Genomic DNA, 27978 nt, shown 5'->3' with positions numbered 1-27978 from the left:
GGAATGAGTACAAGGAGATATTGGGTGAATGTGAGTATTCATGTAACACCATTGACTTCCACTGGAGGATGTGGGTGGAAGAGCAGAATTATTCCTTATTTATTTTATTCTACCATATTAATAGTCTTTCTGTCATTTGAGCAGGTCTGTACTTGCTTTGACTACGGTTACACCACTTCTGTTAGGATGAAAATGTGATTGGTCCCTGAAATGCAAGTCTCAAGTCCCATGTGTGGAAGGAAAGGATTGAATAAGTACTTGAAATTCAGTGTGACTTATTTGTACTGATTTAGGGCCATATTTTGATCTCAGAAGTTACATTTGAACAATGTAACTAATCAGTGTGACTAAATGCTTCTGGTTTACCTTGTTTTTCAAAGCTAAGGTTAAACATGAGCAAAAATGCATGCATATACCTATCCTTTGTCAGCAATTTTGACAGGTCTACTTATACACAAAGTTTGATTTCTATGCTCCAGGAAGAAATTAGACAGAAATGAAGCAATCTCTTTTCCCCCCGGTAAGCAAACGATGCTGTTTGTTATGCAAAGTCACAAGTTTGTAAATACCACGTGTCCCTTGTCCTTAAGATGTATGATACAGTCTTTACTGCTATGACAGAGACACATGGTTTTTGCCTGCTGCAGATTTCTTACACTGGCTGTGACACAGCATCTCTGCTGTTCTGTGCCCAGCTCAGGCAGCAGTAGCTGTATCCTCCACCCTGTTCCATGGGTAGGGTTACAGACACATGTGATGTGCAGTTCCTTCAGTTCTGCTGTAGGAGTGGTTTGTGCTTGGTAATGCTAAAGATCTAGGTTTTCTCCCCTGAAGATCCATGTGAAGAGTTTGAGACTGAATAAAATAAGACCTGCTGGTCTCAATAACTAGGGCTGTCATCACCCAGCATGAGAGAGGCTGTGGTGTGGAATGACGAGGGCAATCTTATTTCCTCTTCCCCTTCCCCTTTCCCTTCCTCCTCTCCCTCTCTCCTTCTTCTTTCCCTTTCCCCTCCCTCCTCTTCTTTTCCTCTCACAGGTTTTGTAAGGAGTGGGACTTCCCACCGTCCTGAGCCTGGTTCTCCTTTTGCTGAGACAGGAATAAATTGGAAACAAACCTTTGTAGTGTCGTATTTGTATGATGACTGTGGGAAAATATATTAATATATTTAAATCATATTTGTGCACTACACAAACCCAAGCACCCTAGGGGATTTGACTGACCCAAATATGGGAAAGTGCAGTGGGCACCGGCCTCTCTTCTTACTGAGATCTGCCTGGGCAGAGATTTCCCCTCGGCTTCCTCTGTGCAATGGGGGAACACCTTCAGTGTGGGAATGTGCCTGGCAGTGCTGTGGGAATGTGGCTGGCTGTTGGTCAGTGTGTCCCAGAAGAGGAATTGTGCATCACTGGTGGGACAGGGAAGGTAGAACCGGTGTGCTGGGCTCTGGGAAGAGGTGGGAGGGGTCTCACCTTGGCCAGATCCATGTTACAGGAGAGGCTGTGATGCGGTGGGAGCTGTACATGGCAATGAATATTAGGGGGTTACATTTCAGTAACTTGCTCCATGCTCATGCAAGGACGTGACCACTCCTCAGTCAGCTGGTCCTGGCCAGATCATTGTCTGTGAGTGCAGCTTATCTACAGGAATTTTGGAAGCTGATGGACAGTTTTGGTTAAACAAACTGCTAACTTTAACAGTAGGATTCAGTAGATAGAGTAGTTTTGGTCAGATGGTGTTACTGTTAAAAGGACAAAGGTTATTTAGACATTTTCTGGTTCTTCTGTGATGGCCTGTTTTCTGAGTGGAGGAAAGTATTGGTTTCAGTGACTGAGTGAAGTCCATTCTTACATTTTGGAAGGAGTTAAAATGTTTCTCTTGTTGCTTGTAAATGGCCATGTCTACTTTAAAGTGATAACCCAAACTGGATCTGACATTTGAGTGTGTAGATGCTGACGTGGGTATACTGCAGTGAGCAGAACTAACTTGGGGAAAATGCAGGCTGGAAAATATGAAATTATGCACTTCACAAAGTAATCCATGCTGCAGAAGCCTGCCCTACTCATCCAAGTAATTGTGCTGCCTTTGTGATGCTACAGCTCTTGTGTTTCTGCAGCACAGTCTGCTTTGTGCTGCACCTCTGCGTATTTCCTTGCCTCCCAATGGTCTTGTTCAGACTGTGCCAAATGCAACACAAGCCAGAAAGTCCACATCTTTCATATGAGCCTGCTCTTTCCAGTTCTAGATCAGGTTTGCTTGGAACTTATAAGGCAATATTGCTAACACAGCTGCCATTGTGATAGAAACTGATTTCCAGGTAGGGGAGTTCATGGAGTCCTTTCAAAGAGGTGCTTCTACTCATTAAATAGTTTTGATACTGCTGCTATTACATGTCCATTTCATCCCTGTCTTTGAAGAGAATTTAGCAGTGGATTTCTTCATGGTCTTCCTCTGGCCAACTCATTTCCTGGCCTTGCTGACCCACTTGTGAGTCCCCAAGAGTCTGTGCTCTGTGATACTCAAGAGTTCACTAGAGCATCCCTCATGCTTGTTGTGTAACAAAGCCACAGCTGTTTCCTGGCCTCTGGGACCCTGTGTCCCTGCAGATGGAATGGCAATATTTGCCTAGATGTTATTCAGTATTTTCTTATGTTAGGAAAATTTTTTAACAGATTATGAGCTGTCCCCAAGCAGCACATTGTCAGGGATGTCAATGCAATTGAATGTAAATGATAGCAACAAGGACAGCCCTTCTACCTCTGGGTTGTCTGTTGGAACAAGCTATGCAGTGAAGTTGTAAGTGGGAGTCCTTATTTTATGCTGTGTCTTGCCAGCATTCACACAGGCAAAACACTGTTTTCAGAGACACTTCAGAAGAAATGAGGTGTGTTTGTCAGACACACAAAGCCCGGATCAAAGAAAGGTCAAAATGCGTGAAGTTGGAATTTGCTAGAAGGGAAAGAAACTTATGAAACAATGGGATCATCAAAATCTCTGGCTTGTTCTTTGGTTTGGTAGTTGTGCAAAATTTCTCTTTAAAGCTTTATGGATACATAAAGATCTCTCATATTGCTTCTAACTCATTACTAAACCCAGCCTGGACTCTCATGAAACACCTGTACCTGTACATGCTGGAGAGGTTCACCCAGTACTGACTAACAGGGGTGCATAAAATACAGCAGCCAAGTCATACTGACTTAAAAACCAACGTGATGAGGCTGTTGACATTTATTTGCTGTGGTAGCTTGATAATTAGAACAGTCATTCAAGAGCTGAAGTAATGGCTGAGCTTTCACTGCCATAAGGTAGCCTCCATCTAGAGATGGAGAGATGGAGAATGTCCAAACTGCTGTTGGGGGAGAGGAATATGTGCATGTTCTCTATGCATCCTTTGGAAACTGCCAGTCCAAAAAAAATTGGGCTTTGCTGGGCCAAAACATAAGTGGGAACGTGATTCTTTAGCTCCTGCAATAATGGCAAAGAATCAAGTATTATCTGTGAGAACTGGGTTTATGATAAAATAATATGCATTGTAACAAATAGGACAGGGGAAAAAACCAGCCTTAACATATTTCCCCTTTTTCATTGTTTCCTGTGGTTTTACTTAGTCAGATTTCTATTTGCTGTGCTAAAGTTTTTCAGTTCCCCTCTCCAACACTGCTCACAGAGCTTCCAGCTCCTAAGTCTTTGAGAGCTGGGCATCTAGGGACTAGACTGTTGCAGTCTCACCTTTTGGAGCTTAAATTCCCTTTTGGATTTAGGACATTGTTTTCACCTGTAAATAGGAGACAAGAGCATTCTCGTAACTCACAGAAGCCTTGCAAGGTTAGGTGAAAGTAGGATTATCACAGTGATGTTATCAGAAATGTGTACTTTCTGGCCTTTAATGAAAAAACCCAAGAGATTATTTATCTGAAGACAATAAGGTTTAAGTGTGAAAGGCAGGCCCTTTAGGAAGTGTAGAGAGGGGAAGTTGGCTTTTGAGAGGGGAAGGTAGTGAGAAGAAATTCTTAAGCAATTCATGGATGAAATAACACCATTCAGATCAGGGCAGGACCTGGCCCAACATTTGTATTTGCCTCTTTTTTGGGGCATTTTTTTGCACTTCCTGGTGAAATTTAAAAATATCCTAACACAGTCTAATGTAGTGTTTATAATAGATACTCAAAAGCACTTGCTTTAGCAGTGAGAAATTACTTGGTTTACTTATTCATAGAAAGGGGTAAAAAAGGTGTATTGTTTTGGGGAGAAAGTGCTTCAGCTAAGCAAATCCCATGGTTTAAAAGAGGCTGTGAGAAACAAAGCAGCTAAAATAGCCTGAAGTTGTATTTCTGGTGTATTTCTGCAGAGTATATAAAAGTAATCATGCTTGTGGAATTGGGCAGTGGATTTAGCTAGCTACAGGACTGCTTTTTTTAAACCCACTTGAAGTTTAGGGTGAAAGATTTTGAAAGGGGATATTGAAAAAGACTAAACGCTCTGCAATTAATAGGTAAAATGTCATTTGGTGGAAGAAGCATTAATGAGATCTATGGATGTGTGAGCAGCTGGGAGTTGATACTGAAAAGCAGACAGGGTGGTAGACTCCTGTAAGGGCTCTCCTTAAAAATGAGTGCCTCTTGGTCTCGTGACTGCCCAGCCTTTCTTTTTAAAGCCAGAGGGTCTTTGCAGCTGTGACAGGAGCCACCATCTCCTGCTGCCTGCCAGTGCCTGGGGAGCAGCACTGCTGTCTGTCTTGGCACAGGTTTGAGTAGGTTTGAGTTGGCAATCATAAAAAATGTGGCGTGCACAGCTCCAGCAAGAATGGAGGCATGAATCCTGCTTAGTTTGTTTTTGTTTTTTTTTTCATACCGATTGAAGCTCCTTCTGGCCTGTTTAGCAAACAAGTACTTTCTACTGGTGTAATTGCTAGCCCTTGTTCTTGGTGTCCTGTTTGGAGTGCTGTGCTGCACACAAGTATCGGAGCTTGTGTGGCCAGCAGTGAAGGCAGTGTTGAGAGAAGCCACTGTGTCTGCATTCAGGGAGGAGAAATATTGCTCATGTGCTGGTTTGGCCACCTGTAAGAGGCTTCACACTCAAACTGAGTGTCATGGTGGGTCAGTGCATGTGGCACAGAGGGAAACAGTTTGGTGGATGTGTCCTCAGTCAAGAAAAGAATTTTACTTGCTTAACCATCATGTGTTTTATTTATACTCTGAGTAATTAACACTCTTTAAAAAAAATAAAAATATAGATCTTTAAAAAAATTACTTAAAACTAAAACCAAGAATAATCCTGCTGACTGCATTGGGAATGATATCTGGGGAAATTGTGCAGGGACTGAAGCAATTGGGATTGGGTTCTGAAATGAGTATTTCCTCTAATGCAACCATTGCTTTGACTAATGTCTAACTGATGTGTTTTTTCAAACAGATACAAATTTTGTCTTGGGTAATGCCCAGATCGTGGATTGGCCCATTGTCTACAGCAATGATGGATTTTGCAAGTTATCAGGATATCACAGAGCAGAAGTTATGCAAAAAAGCAGCACCTGCAGGTATTTGAGAACAGATTTATTTTCTGTTAAATAGCTTGTAGTGTTGTGCCTGTTCCTTGAGGAAAAAAGTAATCTGTTTATTCCAGTTTTGTCTTTTATCTGCCGGGGCTACATCTGTCAAATATGCTTTCCAGGTGAAACAAAATCAAAGAAGAGCCATTTCTAAATGAGTCTTTTTCACATGGTAAACAAATGTCTTTGTGTCTTTGTCTGGTATCTGACTTGAATTTCTCTGTTTATTTGCAGTTTTATGTATGGAGAGCTGACAGACAAAGATACAATTGACAAGGTCCGACAAACATTTGAGAACTATGAGATGAACTCCTTTGAAATCTTGATGTACAAGAAGAACAGTAAGTAGTCGATTGGTTTGTTCATTAATGTAGGTGTGTAAAGTTGTTCTTAATTGTAGTGTAAACTGCAGTTCTGTCACCCTGGAGGACAGTGCTTTAGCTAGGGCCAAATAAGCCCCAGTTCTGCCACTTGATCTAAAAGGGAGAAATGAGAACATTAGAGATGAAAGTCACTCAGGGAGGCAGAGGAAGCTTTCTAATTTGTTCTGACGTTTCGAGTAATTTGTGTGTGATGCTTTAAGACAACACTGTTGTTCCATCAACAATGGTAGTACACAAGCTAGGTTTTAGGCAAGTCTCCACTACAGAGAACATACTTTCTCAGTTTTTAAAAACATGATATAGCAAAGCCAGCATATAGTAGTTTAGGAATAAAAAGAACCCATCTTTTGTTTTAGAAGGTGAACTACTTCTGATGATTTCAAATGAAACGTCTTTTGTTTTCGACAAAAAATCCTTAATTGGCACGTGATTTTTTCCCTAGGAAATTCAGTCTGTCTGTAACTGCACATGTCAGCAGATGAACTACTTGCCCCAAACTTGGTATCTCACTTAGTGTGGACGATGTCATGCACAGTTATTTTAATCTACTTAATGTCACCTGAAGTGTAAATACACTGAGGTCTTCAGCCAGGCCAGATGTTAAGCTGAAAAAATTGCATTCTGTAACTTATTTTAGTCTTAACAATTTAGCCTTCTAATGATGAAGCTGGTACTGCCAGATGTGCCTGTGTGCACAATCTGTATGGCCTTCCTTTGTGCTGCTTTCCTCCTAGGGCTGCCTGCCTCTGATGTTTACCTATTTCCTAAAAGCTGATTTCTGTTCCTAGCTCAGTTTGTGGCCATGGGGACCATATGCAGCTCACATCTATGCATCCAAAGCCAAGTAAATAAGCAGCAGTCCTGGGATCTAGGAGAGTCTGGAATTCTCTCTTAGTTATCAGTGATTTGGCACCAAGAGACTATGCAGCTACTCTTCTGTCATGCTGCAGCATATGGCCTGTAGTAGAGCCTGGGGCCTCTCTGTCTTCTATGCAGATTTAAAGCAAGGTAACTGTGGAGTGAGGAATATTTCCTGCCCTGCTGTGCTCTCCTCCGAGGAGAGGTGGCCTAGAGCAAAGTCCAGCTGTGCAGTAGCTGTGTTGTGTGACCTGCCGAAAGACGGAGCTGCGATGGTTCTGCTCTGTACACAGAGGGTCACAGGCATGGGAAAAAGGAAAGCACAGAGCTTGCTTTCAAGCTTAACAAACTGCAGGGCACCTAGTGTTTGTTAGATCTGCAGCTTTAGAGATACATTAACTACTGTAGCAGATACTGACTAATAGCACTAGAGAGTTTTAACTGAAAAATATCAAAAAAAGGACATCCTGGAATTTTTTCTCCACGTCGCAGGAAAACACTGTCCTATTTACCAGTCATTTAGCATCCAGACTGCTAAGTGGCCTTTCCTTTGTGGTCACCTTACCTCTGCCTGCAACTATGGCAGTGGTTCAGATAATAAACATGATTGGTTCTAACCTGCTCTCAGTTTGAAAGCTTGGAAAAGGACCCTGAATTTTGTTAGAAATCTTTTTTCCTGCTCTTTATTTCTTCTGCTTTGTCTCTCTGTTATTTCCTCATTCTATTTTGCTTTTTCAAGTTACTCAGTGAAATAGATTTTTCTTGTTCTTTACCTGTCTAGTCCCTCATAAACTAAACGTCACGATAAATAGAAAGATTTTTTCCCATATTTGAGTTGTTGGATAATTGGTACATTTTCCACAGCCTGCACATTTAATGTGATTCTGGCTGTTTTAACAGTATAGTCTCTATCCTTCTGGAGGAACAAAAGAAAACAAAATAGGAGTTTTGAGTTAATAATGATGTCTGTAGTGCAAGTCAATCTTGTACTTTTAGGAGCAGCAGTCATTTTTTTCTTTCTCTGAGCAACAATTATTCCCTGGTCTTACATGTCAAAGCAGATTGAGGCATTTAATGATGCTACTAGAAGTGATAGGCTGTTTGTTTTTGGACATGGCACTCTCCATGGTGGTGACCCAGTGCTAGCATTTACTTGGTTGTGTGATAAGAATACCCCATCCAGCTGTTGATAGGTACAGTATATCCACAAACTTTATTGCAGTTTACAGAATCGACTCTAGAAACAACATACAATTTCCTGTTTGTGTTTATGGATGCTGCCTCCGTCTTGGCCTTCCCTTTCTTTGTCCAGTCCTCCCTGCATCCAAAAATGACTATATTCCCTGTTTTTAGAACTTGGAGTTAAGACAGGATAGAGGTTTGGTTATTCCTTGGGCAAGTTATCCCTTGATAACTTAGCAGATATGTAAAAATCACTGTTATTCCATGGAATAATTGCTTCCCAGAAATACAGAGCTTCTTCAGGGTAATTGGAAACAATTAGAGCAAACAGGTGTGTAGCTACCAGATTTTTGTCATTGTTGCTTCGATGCCATCCAGTTGCATTCAGTGGGGATTCATTGTCATACCTGGAAGGAGACAAAGTGAAAGCTTTCTTTAATCAGGATTGCAAAATGACAACAGAAAGACTGACAGTAATTTCACATGAGAGCTTTAGTTCCATTGTTTAATTAGATGTGAGCGCCCAGTGACGCTGGAAGTATTGTTTATTTTTATATGGGAAAATTAAAACATTACTAAATCTGAAGTCAGTGGAGATAAATGAACTTATACTGAGGAAGGATACAGCTAATGTATTAAAAAATATTTTGTATCTAGCCTTAGTCATATCTTACCTTACCTGAATTGATGTGTTTTAAACACCTAACTTCTCATGAGACTTTGACAGCCATTTGTTAAGTTTTTACGCTTTATGGTCAGCCTCATGAGTTAAAAATGGCTGAGTGAATTAAACTTGGATTTTCTTTGTCTTGTTTTTCATCTACGATGTAGGCCTGGCACACAAGCAGTGTAAAAGCAGGCTTGTTCTATATGCACTTGCTTTCATTATTGATGAAGTATATTTTTGTAAAAATACAAAATTCTCTTGCTTCTATCTGCCCCTGAAGAGGTGGTGTCCAATTGAAATCTAACCCCCTTTTCTATGCAGTACTTGACCTACTTCAGTGGAAGAATATTTGAAGTGTGGTGGACTCGTCAAAGGTGAAGTGCATCAAGAGTTAGAAAGAGTCTTCAAGTGTCCCCTGTCTGAGCAGAGGCATTCCCATTGCTTATGGTCTGCAGCTGTGCTGCAGAGAGAGAGTGTTAAGACACATTTTTTTTTTTTGTCTCAGAAGTTCTTTACAGATAGGACCAGCAGAATGCTTGCCAGAATGCTGAGTTGTCTGTAGATAACTGTTTTGCACACTACAAAACAGTTCGGTAAAGCCATAGCTCTTTGCTGAAAGAAATATTATGGTAAGAGTCCCAAAGGCTGGGATGCACTTTCAGTTTGTACTGGGGTTCACTTCCCTGTTTTCTGAGTGCTTGAGGATTTAACAAATTTAATAGCATGAGTATTTGTATGTGTGGTGTTTTTATTTGATTGTTTGATTTTTTTAAATTTTCATTTTAATATGTGCACACTCTTCTCCCCTTCTTCATTCTCCCTTCTTCCCCCAGTGTATTAGAAAGCCTTCAGATATCAGAGAATGACAAATCAACCTAAAATAGTGTTTGGTAGATTCTACTTGCATTTATCTTTAGGACCAGTGCTTTCTATAGAGGTTCAAAAGCAAACAACCCCATCCTAGTGTATAGGCAGCAAAATTCACTTTAGGGTAGTAGACCTGTGATTGCCCACCACTCAAGAGTTTCTCATAACTGAGACTGATTCTAACCATCTAAACCCATTTATATTTGTGTGTGCCGTGCCTCCAGATGGAAACTTTTGCTAACCCATATCATGGCATAGGCACAGAAGCAGGAAAGAATGAGGGTGTTGGAGTCAAGTGACATGTGTCCTCTTCGACCTCTCACTGAAGTGTAGCTCTATTATTTGTCAAGCAGTATGCACACCTGTATCTCCTGTCAAATCCATCTGTGTGAGTTCAGTTACCTTCATCAAGGCCAAATTAAGTATTTAAGTATTTTTGGCTCATAAAACTGTTAATTCCCATTGAACTTGTCACATGTGTTGGCAAGCAAGGCATGTTGTCATCTCCACAATTATGTACAGAATTCCCAGTAGTAATCCTTAAGTATTTTTCCTGGAGTAAATGGAAAGAAGATCTCAAAACTTTACTGTGTCTTCCTTATACTCCTGTTCTTTAGAGAACTCAGAATCAGGTGAACTGTGTCAGCATTACTGCAGTACAAGAGTGTGTGCTGAACCTTGTTTTCTACTGTGCAGTTTCAGTGTCATAGGATAAGCCTTCTGAATAGCAATTCCACCTTTGGGGACTAAAATTGATTTTTCTTATCTTAGCATGTAAAGATCTGACCTTTAGAAGCACTAGGTGCTACAGCATCCTGGCACCAGATAGAGAGGACATGAAGGTAACAGCTTTAAAAGTGCTGGGAATGTATTTAAAGGTTTACTCTTGTTGGCACAGAGTGGTGAGCTACATGCTGAGTTGGTCTGTTCTCATTTGGTACACACTCTCTGCTCAAAGCTAGAGTCTATAGGAAGACTTTTGTTCTTTGTCTTGCATGGTCGAATGTCATGGGCTTCTCCGAACAGCTGGTTAAAATCTGTGTGGGTGTAATGGCTTGCCAAACTCTGATCACACCTCATCAGCTGGTTTGCTAGTTTGACATTGACAAGCTGTTCCGTCTGTGTAGGATAGAGAGCAACAATCTCACACTGAGTACCTGGGCATAAGTGAAACCCTAAAAGGAGTGGCTGTAATGGTCAGCCATGCTGTTTGTATAACTTAACTCCTGCTGTCTGCATTGCTGCATGTAGGAATTGGTGGAGAAAGGTCACATGTTCCTATTTCCATGCTGCTTGACTGTTTCCCTTCAGGACAATACGTGCCTGATGATGTTTGACTGAGACATTATTTAGAAATGCAGAGGTTGTGCTGCTTAGAGGAAACTTTCCCCATTCATTAATGGCAGTGTAGATGTCTGCTGAATTGTCAAAACATGTTTTATAAAATTGTGTTTTAAAATTAATTTTGATTTAATTAGTGGAATGACGAATTGTGTATTCCAGTTTTATTTAAACCCTGTTTTTTGTAGTTTTGAAAAACAGTTGGCATCTTTGCCCATACCTTGAGCCATTTAACCAAAGAGTGCATTTAAAGTGGTTTTGATTTTCATACAGCCTATTTGTCAGGAAGGAAAACTTAGGAGAGCTCAATGGTATGCTTGGGGAGAAGCTGGAATAGGCCTTAAGATCTCTTTCACTTTGATAATGTAAGAATTTCTGAAAGACTTCAACCAAAGTTAAATAGCATGTGAAATGCTGGTGCTGCTGCCCAGCAAGAGGCTGAACATATCATTGTTGAAAGACATAGGACTGGAAAAAAATTATAGGGAAGAGACAGTACTATTTGTCCTTCTGATGGGAAATTGAAAGGTATGCAGACATTTAAAGTGTGTTATGCTGAAGAAGACTTGGGACTTGACTCACAGCTCTTAAAATTGTCTTTGCTGTCAAGCAACACCGTAAGTACTGTGCTCTGGCCACGAAGGCCTATCAAGAGCTGCACCTGCTAATTCTGGATTGGCTACATAACTTTGGTACCACGAGCCAGGCTGGTCCTATGGCTACTGTTGGGCATTCATTCTAGATTTGCATTTGTTCTCAGTTGTCCACACTGCTTGTCCTGCAGCTTTGAAGGGGCATTCCCTTTTCTAGCATGACTGGTGCTATGCCACTAGAAAATGCTGGATTCTTTCACTGCTGATTCCAAATCTAACAGAAGCCAATGTAGCTCATGAGTGTTTACTTTTTTGTTTGTGCACTGGTATTATCGCTGAACTTCACCAGGGAGAGAGGTTGCCAGGACTAAACACAAAATGTAAATGGAAGTAGATGTATTGTTGGAAACACTGGTAAACACTTTCTGTGTCGCCATGCATCAGTGCAGACTGAGAAGTTACTCTTGTTTTGCTGTGAGAGCTCTGGAACATGCTGCAGTTTCACTCCCTGAATAACCCACAGGCTGAATCTGAAAACCAGATTTTTCATTAAAATGGCCTTTTTTGTGCCTTTTGCTAGTCATGGTTGTCTGGCTGAGCAGGGATGCTAGCTTTGACACCAAGAGCATGAAGGCTGCCTGTAGGACATTGAAATTCTAGTTTCCAACCTGATTTATAAGTAGTTTATACTTTAGGCTTTCCTGTTTAATAGTTAAATAAACTGTTTAAGAAGTAAAATTCTTCTGATAATTAAACCGGAATGCAGGACAAAAGATGAGCATGGCCACTTCTTGGCTGAGCCATTTGGTGTGTTCCCACATTTCAGATCCCAGTTCTGCTGTGAATGAGCTCCTGGTTGCAGAGCACTGTGGAAAGCCCATGTAACCCAGCACTGTGAGCACTCACCTCATGACTGTATTTTTATATCCACTTGTCTCCTATTCACAGGGGACACTGACAAGATGTTAGGGAATGCACTGCAGGGAAAATACAATGTTGTGGAGGCAGGTACACGGCCTGGCAGAATTTTCCTTCTACTTATTTCTGCCTTTGCAGTGTTACTGTGTAGATCCCAAACTGGAAGATGATTTCTGCATGCCCTGTGTGCCACCTTGATTTTGCACATGGTTTGTGGCACTCTGAAAATTACAAGGGTACCCAAATAATGCATTTCATCCAACACCCCTGCTTTTAGCTGTCAAGAACATCTGGCTCTTTCTTTTAGCCTGTGGGGCATATCACTAAGTTATACACTTGGTTCTAGGTAAAAAAGTGTTGTTATTGGGAAAAGTCCTCTTGCTGCATTCAGAACATGTTAGAAAAACCTTGCAACAACATACTGTAGCATAACCATGAAGGGAAGATGACATCATGCATCTGACAAATAGCCAGAATAGGAGGGTGAATTGGATCCTTTCTGGGTTTAGTACAGCATCTTCAAAAGCATAGTAGTAAGTTTTTATAGCTATGAGAGGCAGAGAAGGAACTGAGTGTGTAATTCAGCCTCAGTGCTATGAATATTGTGAGCAGCCCATAGCAGAATGGCTGTAGCTTGAAGTAGTAAAACAATACAAAGTGGTTTTGAGGAGGGGAAAAAGATCCCTAATAAAAAAAAGTGCATGTAGATAAAGATCATAAAGCAAGGCTGTGGATGGAGATCCTGCCTGATTAAAAAGTTGCAGTGTTAGTGAAGGGTGTTGAAGTGGGTAAAATGAAAAGCAGTCACCAAGGAGTCTCTGAAAAAGCAGGATATGGATTTGATCAGCCTCAGAATAGTTCACATGTGAAGCTGGGAAAAACAAGTAGGCAAGAAGAAATTGAGATAGGCAATTTTAGGAGCTCTTGAGAAAGGGTAGTGTAAAGGGTGTTACTGAATAGAAAATTGCTGTTGGCTGCTTTGTGGCAGTGTCTTCTAAGCTCATTAGCAAGTTAGTGATGATTTCACTGGCACGGTTATTTTGCTGAATCTTTTTTCACACTTAGCATGTTTGTTTGTTCATACTTTTTTGGAAGGGGCTGTTCAGGAATGTTAACTCTTTAAAAAAAATAAATTATATTGACCCTTGAATACTTTCTGCCATGTAGGCATATTTCAGAAATGGCCACCGGTGATTCCATCTGGATTTCTCTGCTTTTTGAGCAGAGGCCTCCATGCATCATAGACCCTGCTGTTTATAGAAGTGGCTGTACATATGGCATGGAATCTCAGCCAGAGTTTAAAACTGCTTGTGTGTTATGCAGGCACAGTGGGAGCCTTAGGATTTGAACTTGGTTTATGGAAGTTGTCCATGAGTTTTGAAGATGGCCTACCTTTCTGTAGCCAGAAAAGATTGCTCAGCACTGAGGCTGGGAAACAGCCAGGTGAGGCACTGGTAGCAACAACCTCTGTTATATTAACATAGTTGGGAAAAAAGTTGCCTTTGCTTCCTTTTTTGAACATTAACTTGTAAGATACCATAGGTTTTCTTGTGACCCTTTGACAGCCTGAAAACACAAGTTGCCCTTGTTACTAAAAACTATTGCATGAAATGTCATGCTAAAATACTGAGCAATTCAGGTGAAAGAGAATCTGATCACTAGCATAGAGAAGGATCCTGTGACTGAGAAAGAAAAGGAGTAGTCTTCTAAGATCACTCTTTCTAAAACAGACTTTGCTGTATGAGTGACAAAGATTGTGTGGTGCTCTTTATTCTGGCTTTCCCACAGGGTCAAGCTCCTGCTGATCCTGATCTTATTTTGGCCCCTGGTACGTAGACCCTTCTCTCCAAACAAGGCTCAAAAGGGACGCATTAAAAAAAAAAGTTGCTCACAGCAAGCAGGCCTGAATCCTCTGTCTCTTACTTCTCGTGCTTGCAAAAGCAGAGATTTGTTTTCATCATCTCTGAGGGTCTAGGGACAGTCTGAAAACCCATGCACAAACTCGCTGAAGGCTGAGGTCTGGAGTGTTCTTATTGCCATGTATCTCAGACTTGAAGTCATCTTTTTATGCCTAAAGTTAAGACTTCAGACTTAAAAATGGTGCCTTCAAGGAGGTCATGTTATGGCATACAGGAACCAAGTGCTTTGTTCTGAGCCCTGCAATCAGCTTATACTCAAATATCACTAAAATCAGTGTGGTGGGTCCTGTGAAATGAGTGGTAGACACTGCCTTGTTACATGGAACTTCATTGCTATCACTAGGGTCGTCTCAGCAGAGCCACCAGAAATATAGAAAGGCAGGGCTGATGATAGATTCTCTCCTCAAGGTGATCTGTGTGGATAGAGGTCAAGGAGAAATGGTAGCATCATCTGAAGGGTTCTATTGTGGGACCATCTTTTTCTGCTATGTGCAGGCTTTAATGTCTCAAGCAGTTTTAATTAGCAGTTCATCTACTGCCGTAATTAGAAAGGTGCAGTTCTGTGCAGTACAGCTTGATCCCATCCAGAGCTTGTGTTCTGGTCCTAACAGCTTGTTCTCTCCTGAATTCAGGGGAGTCTTGCTTCACGCTGCAGTGACTGGGAGCAGGCTCAGGACAAGGCAAGCTGGAAAGCAGCTTTGGAAGGGTTTCCCTTCCATGGGGGGATTTGCAAACTAGGCCAGAGCTCTGGGAGCCTGGCTCTGAAGCTAGACATAGGCTACTATAGTAGTTAGGGCATGGTCTTTCTTAGGGCATTCTCTGTTGGCAGGGAATTACAATGTCAACCAAACCTGTCACATTCTTGAATTGGGACTCTGTGTTATGCTCATGTCCTAGGCACAGCTGGCCTGTTCTCAAGTCCTGCAAGAACCAGCAAGACACAGTTGTGTGCAGCCTTTGCATATACATGGGACTCTTCTTTCAGGAGATCACAAAGCTGTTCTTACGTTCACGTGTTGATTCCTGAAGATTAAAAAGCTAAGCAGAGACAGAGTAGAGAGCTTAAGTAACACACTTGTCAGCTGCTTTGTTATTTTTCTTAATAGGTGTTTGTAAAAAAACCCAACATTAAAGTAACTTTTACAGATGGCTGATTTGAGATGTAAACATCTAAACTGGCACATTTACTGTTCTGCCTGCCATTGACCAACTCTTTGATGTGTTTGTTTCCAGGAACACCTGTCTGGTTCTTTGTGAAAATTGCTCCAATTCGAAATGAGCAGGATAAAGTGGTTTTATTTCTTTGCACTTTCAATGACATAACAGCTTTCAAGCAGCCCATTGAGGATGATTCATGTAAAGGTTGGTCATTTTCACAATTATATATTTATGCTGCTTTTGTTTGTTTGCCCTGGTCTTGAAAGAGCTGAAGTCCTTTAAATACCCAAGCCAAAGAATTAAATGTTAAAATAGCTTGTAGCTGTGCCACTGGGGATGGCATTTGTGCAAGAAATGGTTGCTGGTTTCTTTAGTGAAATTGCTCTGGCCTACCCTGAAAAGGGTCATTGCTAATGAAAGCCCCAAGTGCTTCAGAAAGCCTAGTTTATATGGTAAATAGGGACTGTTCTTCCTCTAAAATACACTATTAACCCACTCTCCAGCATAGCCTTCAAGGATTCACAGTGTTGCTCAACAGCCTGGTACAAACTGTGTGTGAAACTGTATGCAAAAACTGAGGAATTAGCCCTGGCTGAGTCTAGAAAAGGTTGGAATAATTAAAGTCTGCCTGACTTGATGTTACTCGTCATTATTAGGGGATTTATGATGTTAAAGTTCTGGACTAGTTTCCTTTAGCCTACGTGAAGAGATTGCAGTTATCTTAAGTGGAATCGGGTTTAAGCTGTCCTGGTGAGTGAAGTAGCACTGCAGTATTCTGCTCTTAACCCTTTGCTGAGCTACAGCCTGTGACAGCAGCATAAACTTTCACTCAGGTTCAGATCCCATCAGAAATAGACCTTTTGTACCCTATGGAGGATTACAGACTCGCATCCTCTGGGGTAAAAAAGGATGTAAGTTCTCCTGTTGTTTGCATTTTTGTAGTATTTAATAATATTTGTAGTATTAAATTAAACAGGAAACTTGCTGTGAAGATGAACTGATTTACATTTGTTCTCAAAATGTTATTCTTTAAAAACATAGTTTCTCAAAGTGGAAACACCTGTTACCATGAAAAAGGAAGTACAACCTTGACAAACATACCCTCTTCCAGGCTATGTGGGTAATTTTTTTGTCTTGCTCATGCTATTTGTTTGGTTCCTTATTGCCTTAGCAAAACTAAGAACCTTACCTTGTCAGAAAGTTTGAGTCTACAGTATTTTTTGCCTGCCTAGTGGTCCTCACTGTATCCTGATAAGGAGTGACAGCACAGATAAATCAGCATGATGCAGTAAATCTAGCCCTCATTTATTTGCTGGTAGTGGAGGTCCTTGCTTCATTTAGTCAGTTGATAAGCAAGACTTTCAGTCAGGAGTGGTAGCTGTGTCTTTTTGCTTTCACAGGAGCTCCCTAATGTGGTAGAGACAGGCAGCTGGTCCTTCACTTTCAATATAACACTTCTAACTTTTTTGTTTTCAGTACAAGTATGTTGAAGAAAGAGAATGCTAAATTTATTTTTTTTTTTTTTTAAGTCTTCTTTGGGCAGTGAGCATGGTAATTCTCAGTGGTTGCATAGGTACAGCAGTATAGGCACTAAACCTACACATAAGTGCATGGACTTGCAGAGGAGTTGATGACAAGCAGAATTTCTCCCTCTGGCCCATGGAAACTGGCAAAGTGATTCACAGAAATTGCAAACAGGAGAACTGAATGTATTGTTTAGAGGCCACTGATTCACAGCTCTGCACTCCTTCCCTGAGTGCCATGTCTTTATGTACAGAAGGGCTCGTGCACTAAATGAGTCTTTCAAATATTATTTCTGAATCTCCTAAAATTAATAAAGTTGCAGAAGTTTCATGCTGATAAAGAATTTTCTATCACTTTATACGTAAATCAAGCATGATATACATGGAACTGCACTTTCTGTTTTGATCCGTAATTTATCCCTTTTTCTTCCATAATTGCTGTAGGCTAGCTTTGGAATTTTGTTGTGTGATACTGTATTAATCACTTGATGGCTAGATGAGCAATTTCTTGGAGGAGCTGATTTGTCAAACGGATTTTACATGTGTCCATGTCTTTAATGTTAGATCTCAATGTGCAGTTGTGTACTGTGAGAGAGGGGAGAAAAGGAAGGTGTTATGGAGTATTAGATAATCATCTGTAGTAGGCTCTGGGATTCACAGAGTGGAAAAAATGTTTTTGGAAGATCTAAAAAAGGTAAAATTGTACTATCTTGTTCTAAGAATCATTAACACACATGAGCTTTGAAAAGAGCATATTCTTTGTGCTGTGCACAATGTCACACAGGAACTTTGTAGCATGCTTTTGAAAGAGGGCAATTTTCTTAGGAATGTTTCTCATATTCTTAACCCAAATGAACTCTCAATCTGAAAAATTAAAACTGTGAACTGAAAACTGATCGCTAAATCCATTCTTTTTTCCTTCTTTCACCTTCAGTACTTAGCAAGCACTTTTCTTTTACTGTGTTTGTATGTGACATCAGTTTTCTATTCTTATGAGTAATTAATATGTAATAGGTTGCCTGTAGATGCAGATATGTTAATAAAATATGTTATTTGCACAGTTGTGGAATGTTATCATTTAAAGTATTGTAAGTTTTCAAAATCAATGGCTGTATGTCTATGTGGAGAAAACCATTAAATCGATCACTTTCTTGTACTACATAAAGAGCAACTAATCTGTCAGGCTAAGCCTGCTTAGCTGGGGTATATCTTGGTTTTCTATCACCTGCCAGCAATTTCAAGCCTGATTGTTCAGCTGCAAATGATGCAGCTCCTTGAGTGAAAAGTTTAGAGCCATAATGGCAGGTGTTTAACTACACAAAGATGAATAGGCATCTTCCATCTGAAGGTGACTCAGAGGGATAGAAGGTCCCAGTACCATTTTTCATGCGTAATTTTTTTTTATTTATTGATTAATAATATCAGTCATTGGGATAGATGAAACAAGAAAGTCACATAAGAAGTAGACTTCTCATTGTAGCCTTTGTTAATTGATTCAGATAATTTAGATGATGTTTATTTTATGACTTCCGTGGAAGGTAAGTAAGCTTGCTTTTAAATGCAGCAGCTTTAAAAATAGTGTGTTCTAAATAAAACCACTTAAAAATAGTGTGTCAGTGATGTTGATAATATTTTTAAACAACCTCTTTCCACTTTTTCCCATTTGCTTGCCCCTTGAAAAAAATCAGGGAAACGAGGTTTACTTGAATAGAAGAAGGCAAAATCAAGCTATAGCATAGCTAAATTTGGCTTGTCAAGTGGTAGGTCACCTTCTTAGCAGAATTTTAAAGTATATACTATATTTGGAATTAATGCATTTTGTCTGTATATGTCTCTCCTGGTTTGAGGTCTAACACACCAAGTATGAGATGCTTGAGAATAGTGTATAAAGTGGAATGCATCACTTTATGCAAAACAATTATTTGTGCAGACAAATAGAAATTGTGCATGTTCTCTGAGTAGCTCGTGAGAAGTTTGCCTGAACAGATTTTGAATGTATGAATACAAGGTGAACCTATCCAGAAGCATCTATGCTGTCTCATAAGAGTTTGAAAACTAAGCTCTGGATCCTAATTTTTGCTTTTGATACTTTGTTTTTATACAAAGAGGTGGTCAGATTGAACATCTCTGAATCAAGCAGTGAATGGTTGTTATCCTCCAAGATGATATAGCCTTCTGCATTTTGTAGCAATCATCAGTTGCCATCTCCTCTGCAGAAGGTGCTTTATTTCATTTTGCAGCTAAGCTGTCCTTTGCATAACAAGCAGGAGAACAGACAAAAAAAAAATTGTCTCCTTCATCTTAATTCAGGGAAAGAATCACGTTTGATTTTTTTTCCTTTTTGTTTCTGGGGTGGTTTTTTTGGGACTTTTGGTTCTGTTTTTAAAGATGTATTTATATGAACACAGCCAGTGTTTGAAATATTTTGATTAAGATATACTCTGCTTTCATCTGGATTAAATGTTTTCTTAAAAAGAGGAAACAAATGAAAGGGAAGTAGTGAGTATATTAAAAAACTTTGGTATGCTTTCCCAGTCCAGATGGAAAAATAATACTGTTTTAGTCATGAGGTTTCAAAGAGAAAGAGCACTGCAGAGAAGCTGGATTGATGTAAGCAAGGATCTTTCATGTGTGGGAATTCAAAGGTGGCTTGAGTGGAGGCAAGAACTGCTGGAATCTTGATTTATTCACATTTACACAGTTGTGTGAACAACAGACCTGTGGACAAACAAGCTTGTTCTCTAGCGGACAATGGCTTCTTGTTCTGACTCAAGGAATTCTGTAAGTCATGGATCAGCAACATGGTAGCAAGGGCTCTGTAACTGCCACAGTTCCCAATGTTTGAATACTGGAGTTATCAGGAATGAATTGAGAAGAGTGGTAGGAAACAAATAGCTACCTACAAATAAATAATAAATGCTGTTGTGTTTGAGTACAAACTTACTTAAAAATACAGAAAATTGGCTTCTTCGACTTAAGGCTGTTGTTAAATGAAACTTCATGCTTTAAAGAAGAAAAGTTTTGGTGAGTTAAATGCCACAGCACAAAAGTATAGTTCAATGCCATATTTCCATGTGAAACTAATCTCAGGGGACATCTTTTGTAATCATCTTGTCTAGGGTGTTATCAGAAACAATTTCTATTCACTTTTTTATGAAGAAATGGTGGAAAACTGAAAGAACATCATGGAATGCAAGAGTACTGAAATCAGCGCTGTTAATCTTGAAGGCTTTCCATTCTTTTGAAGCTGGAAATGTTTTAATGTTGTCACATTGCTTTGTCTGCATATTTTCTGCAGAACTGAAAAAAGAGACTGAAGAATGATAAAAATGGGTTAGAATCAAAGACGGGGGCACAGGCAAGCACTGCCACGGGGTGGTATCCAGCTTTATGCTTGGTTCCTGAATTTCAAGCTGTCTTCTGTGCAGGCTTATCTTGTTTGCAGTATATATATGCCTGTATTAGAAACACCTAGGATCACTAGATTTTAAATTTAATTCATATTTTCTCACTTTCTAGAGGAAAACAATGGACATAGGGCTATACAAACTGTTTGTGTTGAAAGAGAACTCCTAATCCATATCATCTGGTCCCCCTGTTTTAGCAGGACTGACACCAATATGTTCTTACACTATTTTGAAGCTTAGTTCCTTGTCTTGGAAAGCTCCATGATCTTTAAAATTTAGTGTTTATGTTCAGTCCTATGGCTTAAGTCCATTACTTGACCTGTCTTTATTGGATAGATAACTGACCTGCTGTTGGCTGTGTCTGTCCTTAGGGTTCTGGAGGAAAAGTTGCAATAAATTCAACAGGTATTTTTGTCTTTTCAGGCATTACTTAAAAGTAATTTAGAAGAGAAGTTATAATTCAAAAGGTTTAGTACTGGCATTCTATTTAATTTTTCTTTTTCCTATGCCACGATCTGCAGATCTAACTGTATGTTGGAGTTGCCACATTTTAATATTTTTCTTTCACAAAAACCAAAACCCTGAAAGGCAATACAAGGAGTATATATATATATATGTAGTTTAAAACAATACTGTTCTAAAGATGAAATTCTTATATGTTGCACATTGATTCAGTGCCTGGTTTTAGGTATACCATGGCACAGTGGTGGGTGTATCTCCAAGCTGGGCTCCCAAGTGTGGTACCCTATGTGTAGAGAGGATTGGGGTACGTACTCCAAATTTGTGTCCACACCGCTTTAAAAAGCCACCCTGAAAAGCCCTGCCTCGTGACACAATCTCTTGCCTAGAACAGTTATATTGCTTTCAGATCAGAGTTTTGGAGTAGAAGGCGAGATCTAATGTTTGTGGAAGCAGTGCTTTTGTGTGGCATTTAGGCATCTGCAAGTGAGATGTTCAACACATGGGGCAGAGGAAATGCTTACAGGGGATGCTGAGGAGAGAGGAATGGGTTAAGCTGTCTAAGTCTTTCGAAAGGAGACGACTCCTGGGAAGAAGAGAGGGCACCCGAAGGTGCTCAGCATTCATAGCCACAACTCATGCCACAGAGTTGTCTGGAAGTGCTTTTGTGCAAGAAAGCTCAAGTGAGACACTTTCTTTTCATCCTCTCTCTGTGTATGTCCGAATAGCCCAAATCTAAGAACACTGTTTGGAAGAAAATGCACAGTGAAAGTTTGTCCTCAGGTTTTGAACCAAATTTCGAATCTTCCAGGAGAATACCCTCCCCATCAATCCCGTTTGAGTTAATAAAAGGAGCTGTCTGTGTTATCTGTCATTAGAAACATTTTGCGTGTGGTAAGGGAGGCAGGTTTCGAGTTCCCGGGTGAAGCTGGAACTCCGTGATCTGCTCTGTTTCCCGCCGGCGCTGACGTTTGCGATCAAGCCCCGTTCGTTCCGCTTCAGCACCGCGGCCAGCGCCGGAGCGCCCGTCCCGCAGCCGCTCCTGCCGGGGCCGGAGAGGGGCGATCCCCCTTGGAGCACATCCCCCTGCCGAGTCCTGCTCCCGGCTCGGGCGAGAGGCTGGACGTGACTGGGCGAGATGCACTTGGAGCTCATAAAGCTATCTGTATCCTGGGATGTATCAAAAGCAGCGTGGCCAGCAGGTCAAGGAGGATGATTGTCCCCCTCTACTCCGATCTTATGTGACCACACCTGGAGTCCTGCACTCAGCTCCGAGTACCCAGCGTAACAAGGACCCGTTGAGCAAGTTCAGAGGAGGGCTGCAAAGATGCTCAGGGGGCTGGAGCACCTCTGCTGTGCAGACAGGCTGAGAGAGTTGTGGGTGCTCAGGCTGGAGAGGAGCAGACTCCAAGGACACCTTATAGCACCTTCCAGTACCTAAAAGGGGTCTGCAAGAAAGCTGTGTAGGCAACGTTCTCCAGAACCAGGTTCTCATTATAAAATGAATCTTCAAAGTGCTGAGCATCCTTAGTTGCGGTAGGAGATGAGGAGTAGGAGCTCAAGAGCTCCCAGGTGGTGCTAGCATTTTTCAAGATTGGGACTAAACAAACTGATACTTTTCTTTCAGTATACCAAAAATATCCAGACGTATACTCTGCCTTTCTGTTATGGCAAAGTACTGCTCATAAAGATTATAGTTGTAGCTAGCTCTTGTGACTGCCATTGAAGGTCTTCTATTTTGAGGGATATTTGAAATCACTGTAAAAAATATTCGGAATTAAAATTCAGTGTATGACTTCTCTGCCAGAAGCTGCTAAATGTTTCATTCGAGTTTGAGAAAATCTATTAGTATGTTCTCCCTTTTGTTTAGAGAGAGTAAAATTAATGGTTTTGTTTTTCTTTTCTGCTCTGCTTTTTATTATCTTATGTATATTTCTCTGCTTATTCCAGATCTATGCTTGTTGCATCTGAGGCCAAATTCACTTTGGTTACAGACAACTCTAATTTTGATTGTGCATGACTGTAGCCTTACATCTTGATTAGTCTGGAGTGTCTTCTGCAGTGCTGTGAGATCCAAATCTGTTCATTAGATTTAATATGAGATTATTGTATAGTGGACATTTATCCTTGCAAAATATGCAGTTCATGTAGCAGTACTTCTGTAGACTCATTGAATACAAAGTCACAGCAGTCGTGGGTTTTATTACTGTGCCATGCTGACACCTATTTTCTGACTTACTTTTGTCTGGTACTTGGTTAAATTATACTCCCTTCTGGTCAGTATTAAAGCAGATTGCTCTGTTTTAGCGTCTTTTTCTCCCTTTAGCTGTAAGAGGTTTTATGAGGTACACTTGCAGCTTTTTTTGGTAATGTGTCTAATCTTGCATGTTTTCTCAAGGTTGGGGGAAGTTTGCCCGCTTGACCCGTGCCCTCACGAGCAGCCGAGGAGTGCTGCAGCAGCTTGCTCCCAGCGTGCAGAAAGGAGAGAATGTTCACAAGCACTCAAGACTTGCTGAGGTAATTTTTTCTTTCCCCAGGAGGCTATAAAGAAATGTTTTTAGCCTTTGCGGGTATGTCGTCCCTGCATGAGCCAAGAACTGTCAGTCCTCCCTGCCCTGGGAATCTGGTACATGTGCTGTGAAATGTGTCTTATGACAGCAGAATGAAAAGAGGTGCCCCAAAGACTTCATGTAACCTAATTGCAGTGTTGTGCTCCCTATCTTAGCAAAGTCTTAGAGAGGTGTTACTTAATACTTAAAATAATACTTTCTTGCTTAGTTTCCATTCTTCTGAGCATCTTAATAAAAGTAGGATCTTGGACTGTCTACTTATGCAAAACTGAGGTGACAAAAGCCCGGTCCAGTACACAAGAAAATCCTGGAGAATCCATGACATGGTTATTCTCTGAATTAATTTATGTCTGCTTACTTTTCAGTGGGATCCCAACCCTGCATTGCCAACTGGTTAAAACCTATGTTTAAGTTACCGCTTTTATGGACAGAGTAATTGTATGATACCACAAGCAACACTGCAGACAGATGAGGAAAATGAAACCTTGTGATTTAAGTAGCCTCTCAAAGTTTTGAGATAAGCTCCAGGCAGAGAAGGCCCCTCAAAGCACTTTGGGTTTGAGGGCTTTCGCCACGAGGGGGAGAGACTGTCCCAGGTTTCCTGAAGCTGTCTCCTGGGCCAGTAGCAGGGTCTCCCTGGTGTAAAAACACCTTGGGGAGAGGTTTGATGTGGTGTTAATGACAGCACAGCCAATATACCATGGCAGTCCGTGTCACTTCCTCCTGTGAATGCCATGGCAACAGCTGTGACTTGACAATAATTCTTGATCTTCCTGTGAAGCTGGAGGTGTAAGGCATTGATGGATTCCATGAGGTCTCCATATACTCACTTATACTGTACTTTGTTAGTTCTGTTGAATACGTCTTAGTTTCTATGCAAACTAAAAATCTCTTGTCTTGTTATCATGTATAATGGCAAAATTCCTGCAGACAGGATCCTACCGTGCCAGTGTTTAATACAGAAGAACTCAAGAAGGGGAAACCAATTTCTGTTGGAAGCAGAGAAATATAATGAATTATACTATCAGAGGGGAGGGACAGACATTCACATGGACACCATACTGCAGGAACACCATGTGATTAGCACGTCCACCCTGAGGTTGCTTTAGTGTCCTGGAATTTGGAATACTTTTCCTCCTAATCCTACTCAGGGCTTCATATAAAATAATCCTTTCTTCTCTTTAGATCTCTACCCTTGAATTTTCCTTAATGCTAAAAATGTAAGCAGCAAAATGTAAGGAAAAGGGTCTGAGTTTATTCTGTTTGGCAACAGTCTGGACATCAGTGACTACATGTTACCAAAACTTTTTGCAAGTCCATGCACTCAACAAGTCTTTGCAAGTATTCTTATTGGCACAGCCAATTGATTAATTACAAATAATAAAGGGCAAGTGTATAGTTTACATGTCTGAAATGAGTTTCTTTAATTGCTGACTGAATATTGCAGTCATAATTTTACAAAGAACATTAGCCCCAGCTGTAATGTTAGGTAGCTTTTTTTTTCTGCTGTAATTCCATTTAAGTCAATAGAACTACACCAGAGAAGAGTGCAGATAATCATACAGACAAGACCACTTTTCTTTAATTGAAGATATATGGGGTTCCAGGCTTCTTATTCTGCAAAGGTTTCTTGATAATGTTGTGTATGGAATCTCTAACAGTTCCCTGTTGTACTTTCAAATATTTTTTTTTTTTTTTCTGCATCCCTGCAGTAGCCTATCTGAAATTTTAAAATTCATCCTTTTTTCTTTTGCTACTCACTATGACATTTCACATCAATCTTGTTTGTGTGAGAAGGCTCCACGTTTATTGCACTGTTATTTGTATTGCTCTTAGTTATTTATCACTTATATATTTGAATTTCTCGGGAGGCTGTTGTATCCTAGAACCTGAGTAGAGCAAGGTGTTGGAGCCTGCCACAACAGCTTACAATTTTCTATTGTTTATGAAACAGTTTAAGAAAGGTGTTAGTGACAGACTAACAGGCCATGGATAATACAAGCAGTGTCTGTGAAGCTTCAGTCTCTGACTTTTGCCAGTAGGCATAGATTTTTTTTTTTAGCCTGACTTCTCTAATAGCATTCATATGAAAACTACTCAATTTAATTATGCAATTAACACAAGGGTGTTAGGTAACTGTGACACTACATTTTGCAACAGGAGTTTGTAAAGTAACCGATGCATTTCTGTTGCTTAATTGCCAAGTAGCTGATTGTTGGGATGGTTCTTCCTGGTCACTGCTGAATGAATACACTGTCATCTGCACCTATGGTCTTAGCTGATGTGTTCTGCACCTTTGCCAGGCAGTTCTGGGCAAACAAGACTGTGTCAAAATTATAAAAATAAATAAATATGATAGGAGAAATAAAAGCAGAGAAATTATAATGGTGTTTAGCAGCACTGCTTAAGAATGGAACTTCTGCCATTTTTCTTCTAACATTGTTTACCAGGAACTTATAACTGGCATTAAAACTGCCAATCAAAATATTGAGATTTAGCACCTAGCCCTTAGCTTGGGAGCAATTTGTGTGGGTGCTTGGGAAAACAAAAGCGAGGGAGAGTGAGAGGAAGCAAATAGGTGCAATTGAAAACATGAAAAGGAGAGATTAAGCTGGAAATGACTGCGTGTCTGTGTGTTAGCTTTTTTTTTGCCCTCCAGTCATACATTCTTAAAAATAAATAAATCATTGTAACCACTTTTGATGCAATTTATGACTCCTGACTTGACTTATATTCGCCATTTTGTAAAAAAAATAGGATTTTTAAAAAAAATGTTTAAAAAAGAACACCCATGATGAAATTTGGCATTTCTGCTCTTGGAATAAAGTTCTCCAGCGTTAGAGAGCTATTAAAGCATCATGCATCATTACCACAAATAATAAATGCAGATAATACAGCTGTATTATCTGATGAATAATAAGTCACTGAAATAATACTTTCATTAATAAGTTTCTGAAATAAATATTTCTTTTACTATGATGAAACTCTATAATAGTGAAAAATCTTCCAAAACCAGAGCTATTTCATTTATTCAGAAAATTGTAGTAATCAAATTGTCCAGTGCACATGAATGGAAGCTCAGCATATTGGTTTGCATAGCTGTGTACATTTTCTTCATGATAGCTTTTATATCAATCTCTTGGGTTTGGTTTTTTTTTTCCTCTCCAGGAGAAATAGCTTCACAAGCAGTGTAGCCACACCTGACTACTTTGGCAAACCTGTCTCAGGTTGGCCCAACTCTCCCTAGAGGCTGGAGTGCAGCAGGAGCACCTTGGAATAGGGCAGTGGTTGCTTTGCATTGATCTGGGTTTGCTGGATGATGCAGAGAATGGGGTTTATAGCTCTTAATCTCCAGAGGACCCAGGGATGCTGTGTGTTTGTGTGTGTGGAAGGATGGTGAAGAAACAGACTGAGGGTGGCCCTTGTCATGAAAAGTGGAGAAAAAGAGTTCTTGTAACTTCCAGTGCAGTGACCTGACAAAACCTTGATCTTTAGCACTAAGCTCTGTGGACCTCCTTCCATGGTTTCTGTGCAGTACTGAGCTCTTTTGTTGTGCTCTATGATAAAGGCAAATGCTTGCTCTCTGAGATTATTAAGCTTTGTTGTAGGCGAATTTCTCTTCCTTCAGTGAAATGAAGGTTTTGGTGCCTTTTTTGAGAGCTCTTGGCTGGCAGTGCCAGGCACTGTGAGATTTTTGCCAGCGTGCAAAGCAAGTTATCTTTGCTGGGAGAGATAGCTGTGATCTGGGGCAGTGCCCTTCTTTCACCTCAGGCTGTGAAATCATCACTAGCAGTGCCAGCAAGATGGGGTGCTTTTGCAAAGGTGTGTGTTAGTCATGTAGTGAGAGTGAGCCCAGGCTAGAACTTGTAACCCCCACCCTACCCAAAAAGAGGACTGGAGGCACCTCAGACTTGCTGCAGGTGGCTTTCCTCACCTGGTGAGTGATTGGAATCCCTGTGTCATTCCTTGATGCCTGTCTCCTGCCCCCTCATTCAGGATTCATGCCCACAGTGCTGGTGTGCATCCTTCTGCAGGAGACAAACTAAAGCCATGGCCCCTGGTCTCCTTAAATAACCATTGGTAGGGCTGCACCAGAGACTCCAGGGGGGTAACAGAAGTTCAAAAGACTTACTAATAAGGTCCCTAGCTATTCAGATAGAGTATGTTTACTTTCTAAATAGAAGAGGAAGGAGATCAATCAATTATCAAGCCTTTTATTTTCCTCTGCTGTAGCCCTTGAATCTCAAACAAGTAAGGAGTGAGTGCTTTGTATTTGGTGATGACATTTTAAAACACTGAAGAAGCAGTTTATTGTCTTAACGAGTTGGAACTAGAAGTCTGGTTTTTTTCTGCTTTCTGTTCAGTTTTACGTCCTTGCAGTTCCACTGGCTTTATTTTGATGGGTTTTTTTCTATTTACAGCAAAATAATGGGCACCATAATTTAGTCCCTTCTTTTTTATCAAACCGGGATTGTTCTTGCCTTTTCCTGTCTTTGGGTATGCAGGTACACATTAGTATATTTTCCAGTAAATTTTGTTTTGTTGATGCAAAATGTCCACAAATTCTTGGAGTACAAAGAGAGCA

The 27978-nt window shown here is 40.5% G+C and overlaps 1 protein-coding gene across 1 annotated transcript in view; it reads left to right on the top strand.

Annotated features, from left to right (window-relative positions):
• The window catches only part of KCNH1 (potassium voltage-gated channel subfamily H member 1), a 173480-nt gene that overhangs the window by 5554 nt on the left and 139948 nt on the right, over positions 1-27978 (top strand). Inside the window, exons 2-5 of the mRNA XM_058835556.1 lie at positions 5413-5536; positions 5783-5889; positions 15510-15638; positions 23222-23340. Of these exons, the coding sequence (XP_058691539.1) occupies positions 5413-5536; positions 5783-5889; positions 15510-15638; positions 23222-23340 (479 nt within the window). The remainder of the gene's footprint in view (positions 1-5412; positions 5537-5782; positions 5890-15509; positions 15639-23221; positions 23341-27978) is intronic.

This window comes from Poecile atricapillus, chromosome 3 (assembly GCF_030490865.1).
Source record: "Poecile atricapillus isolate bPoeAtr1 chromosome 3, bPoeAtr1.hap1, whole genome shotgun sequence".
Classification (NCBI taxonomy): Eukaryota; Metazoa; Chordata; class Aves; order Passeriformes; family Paridae; genus Poecile; species Poecile atricapillus.
This window is presented reverse-complemented; position numbering and strand designations above follow the sequence as displayed.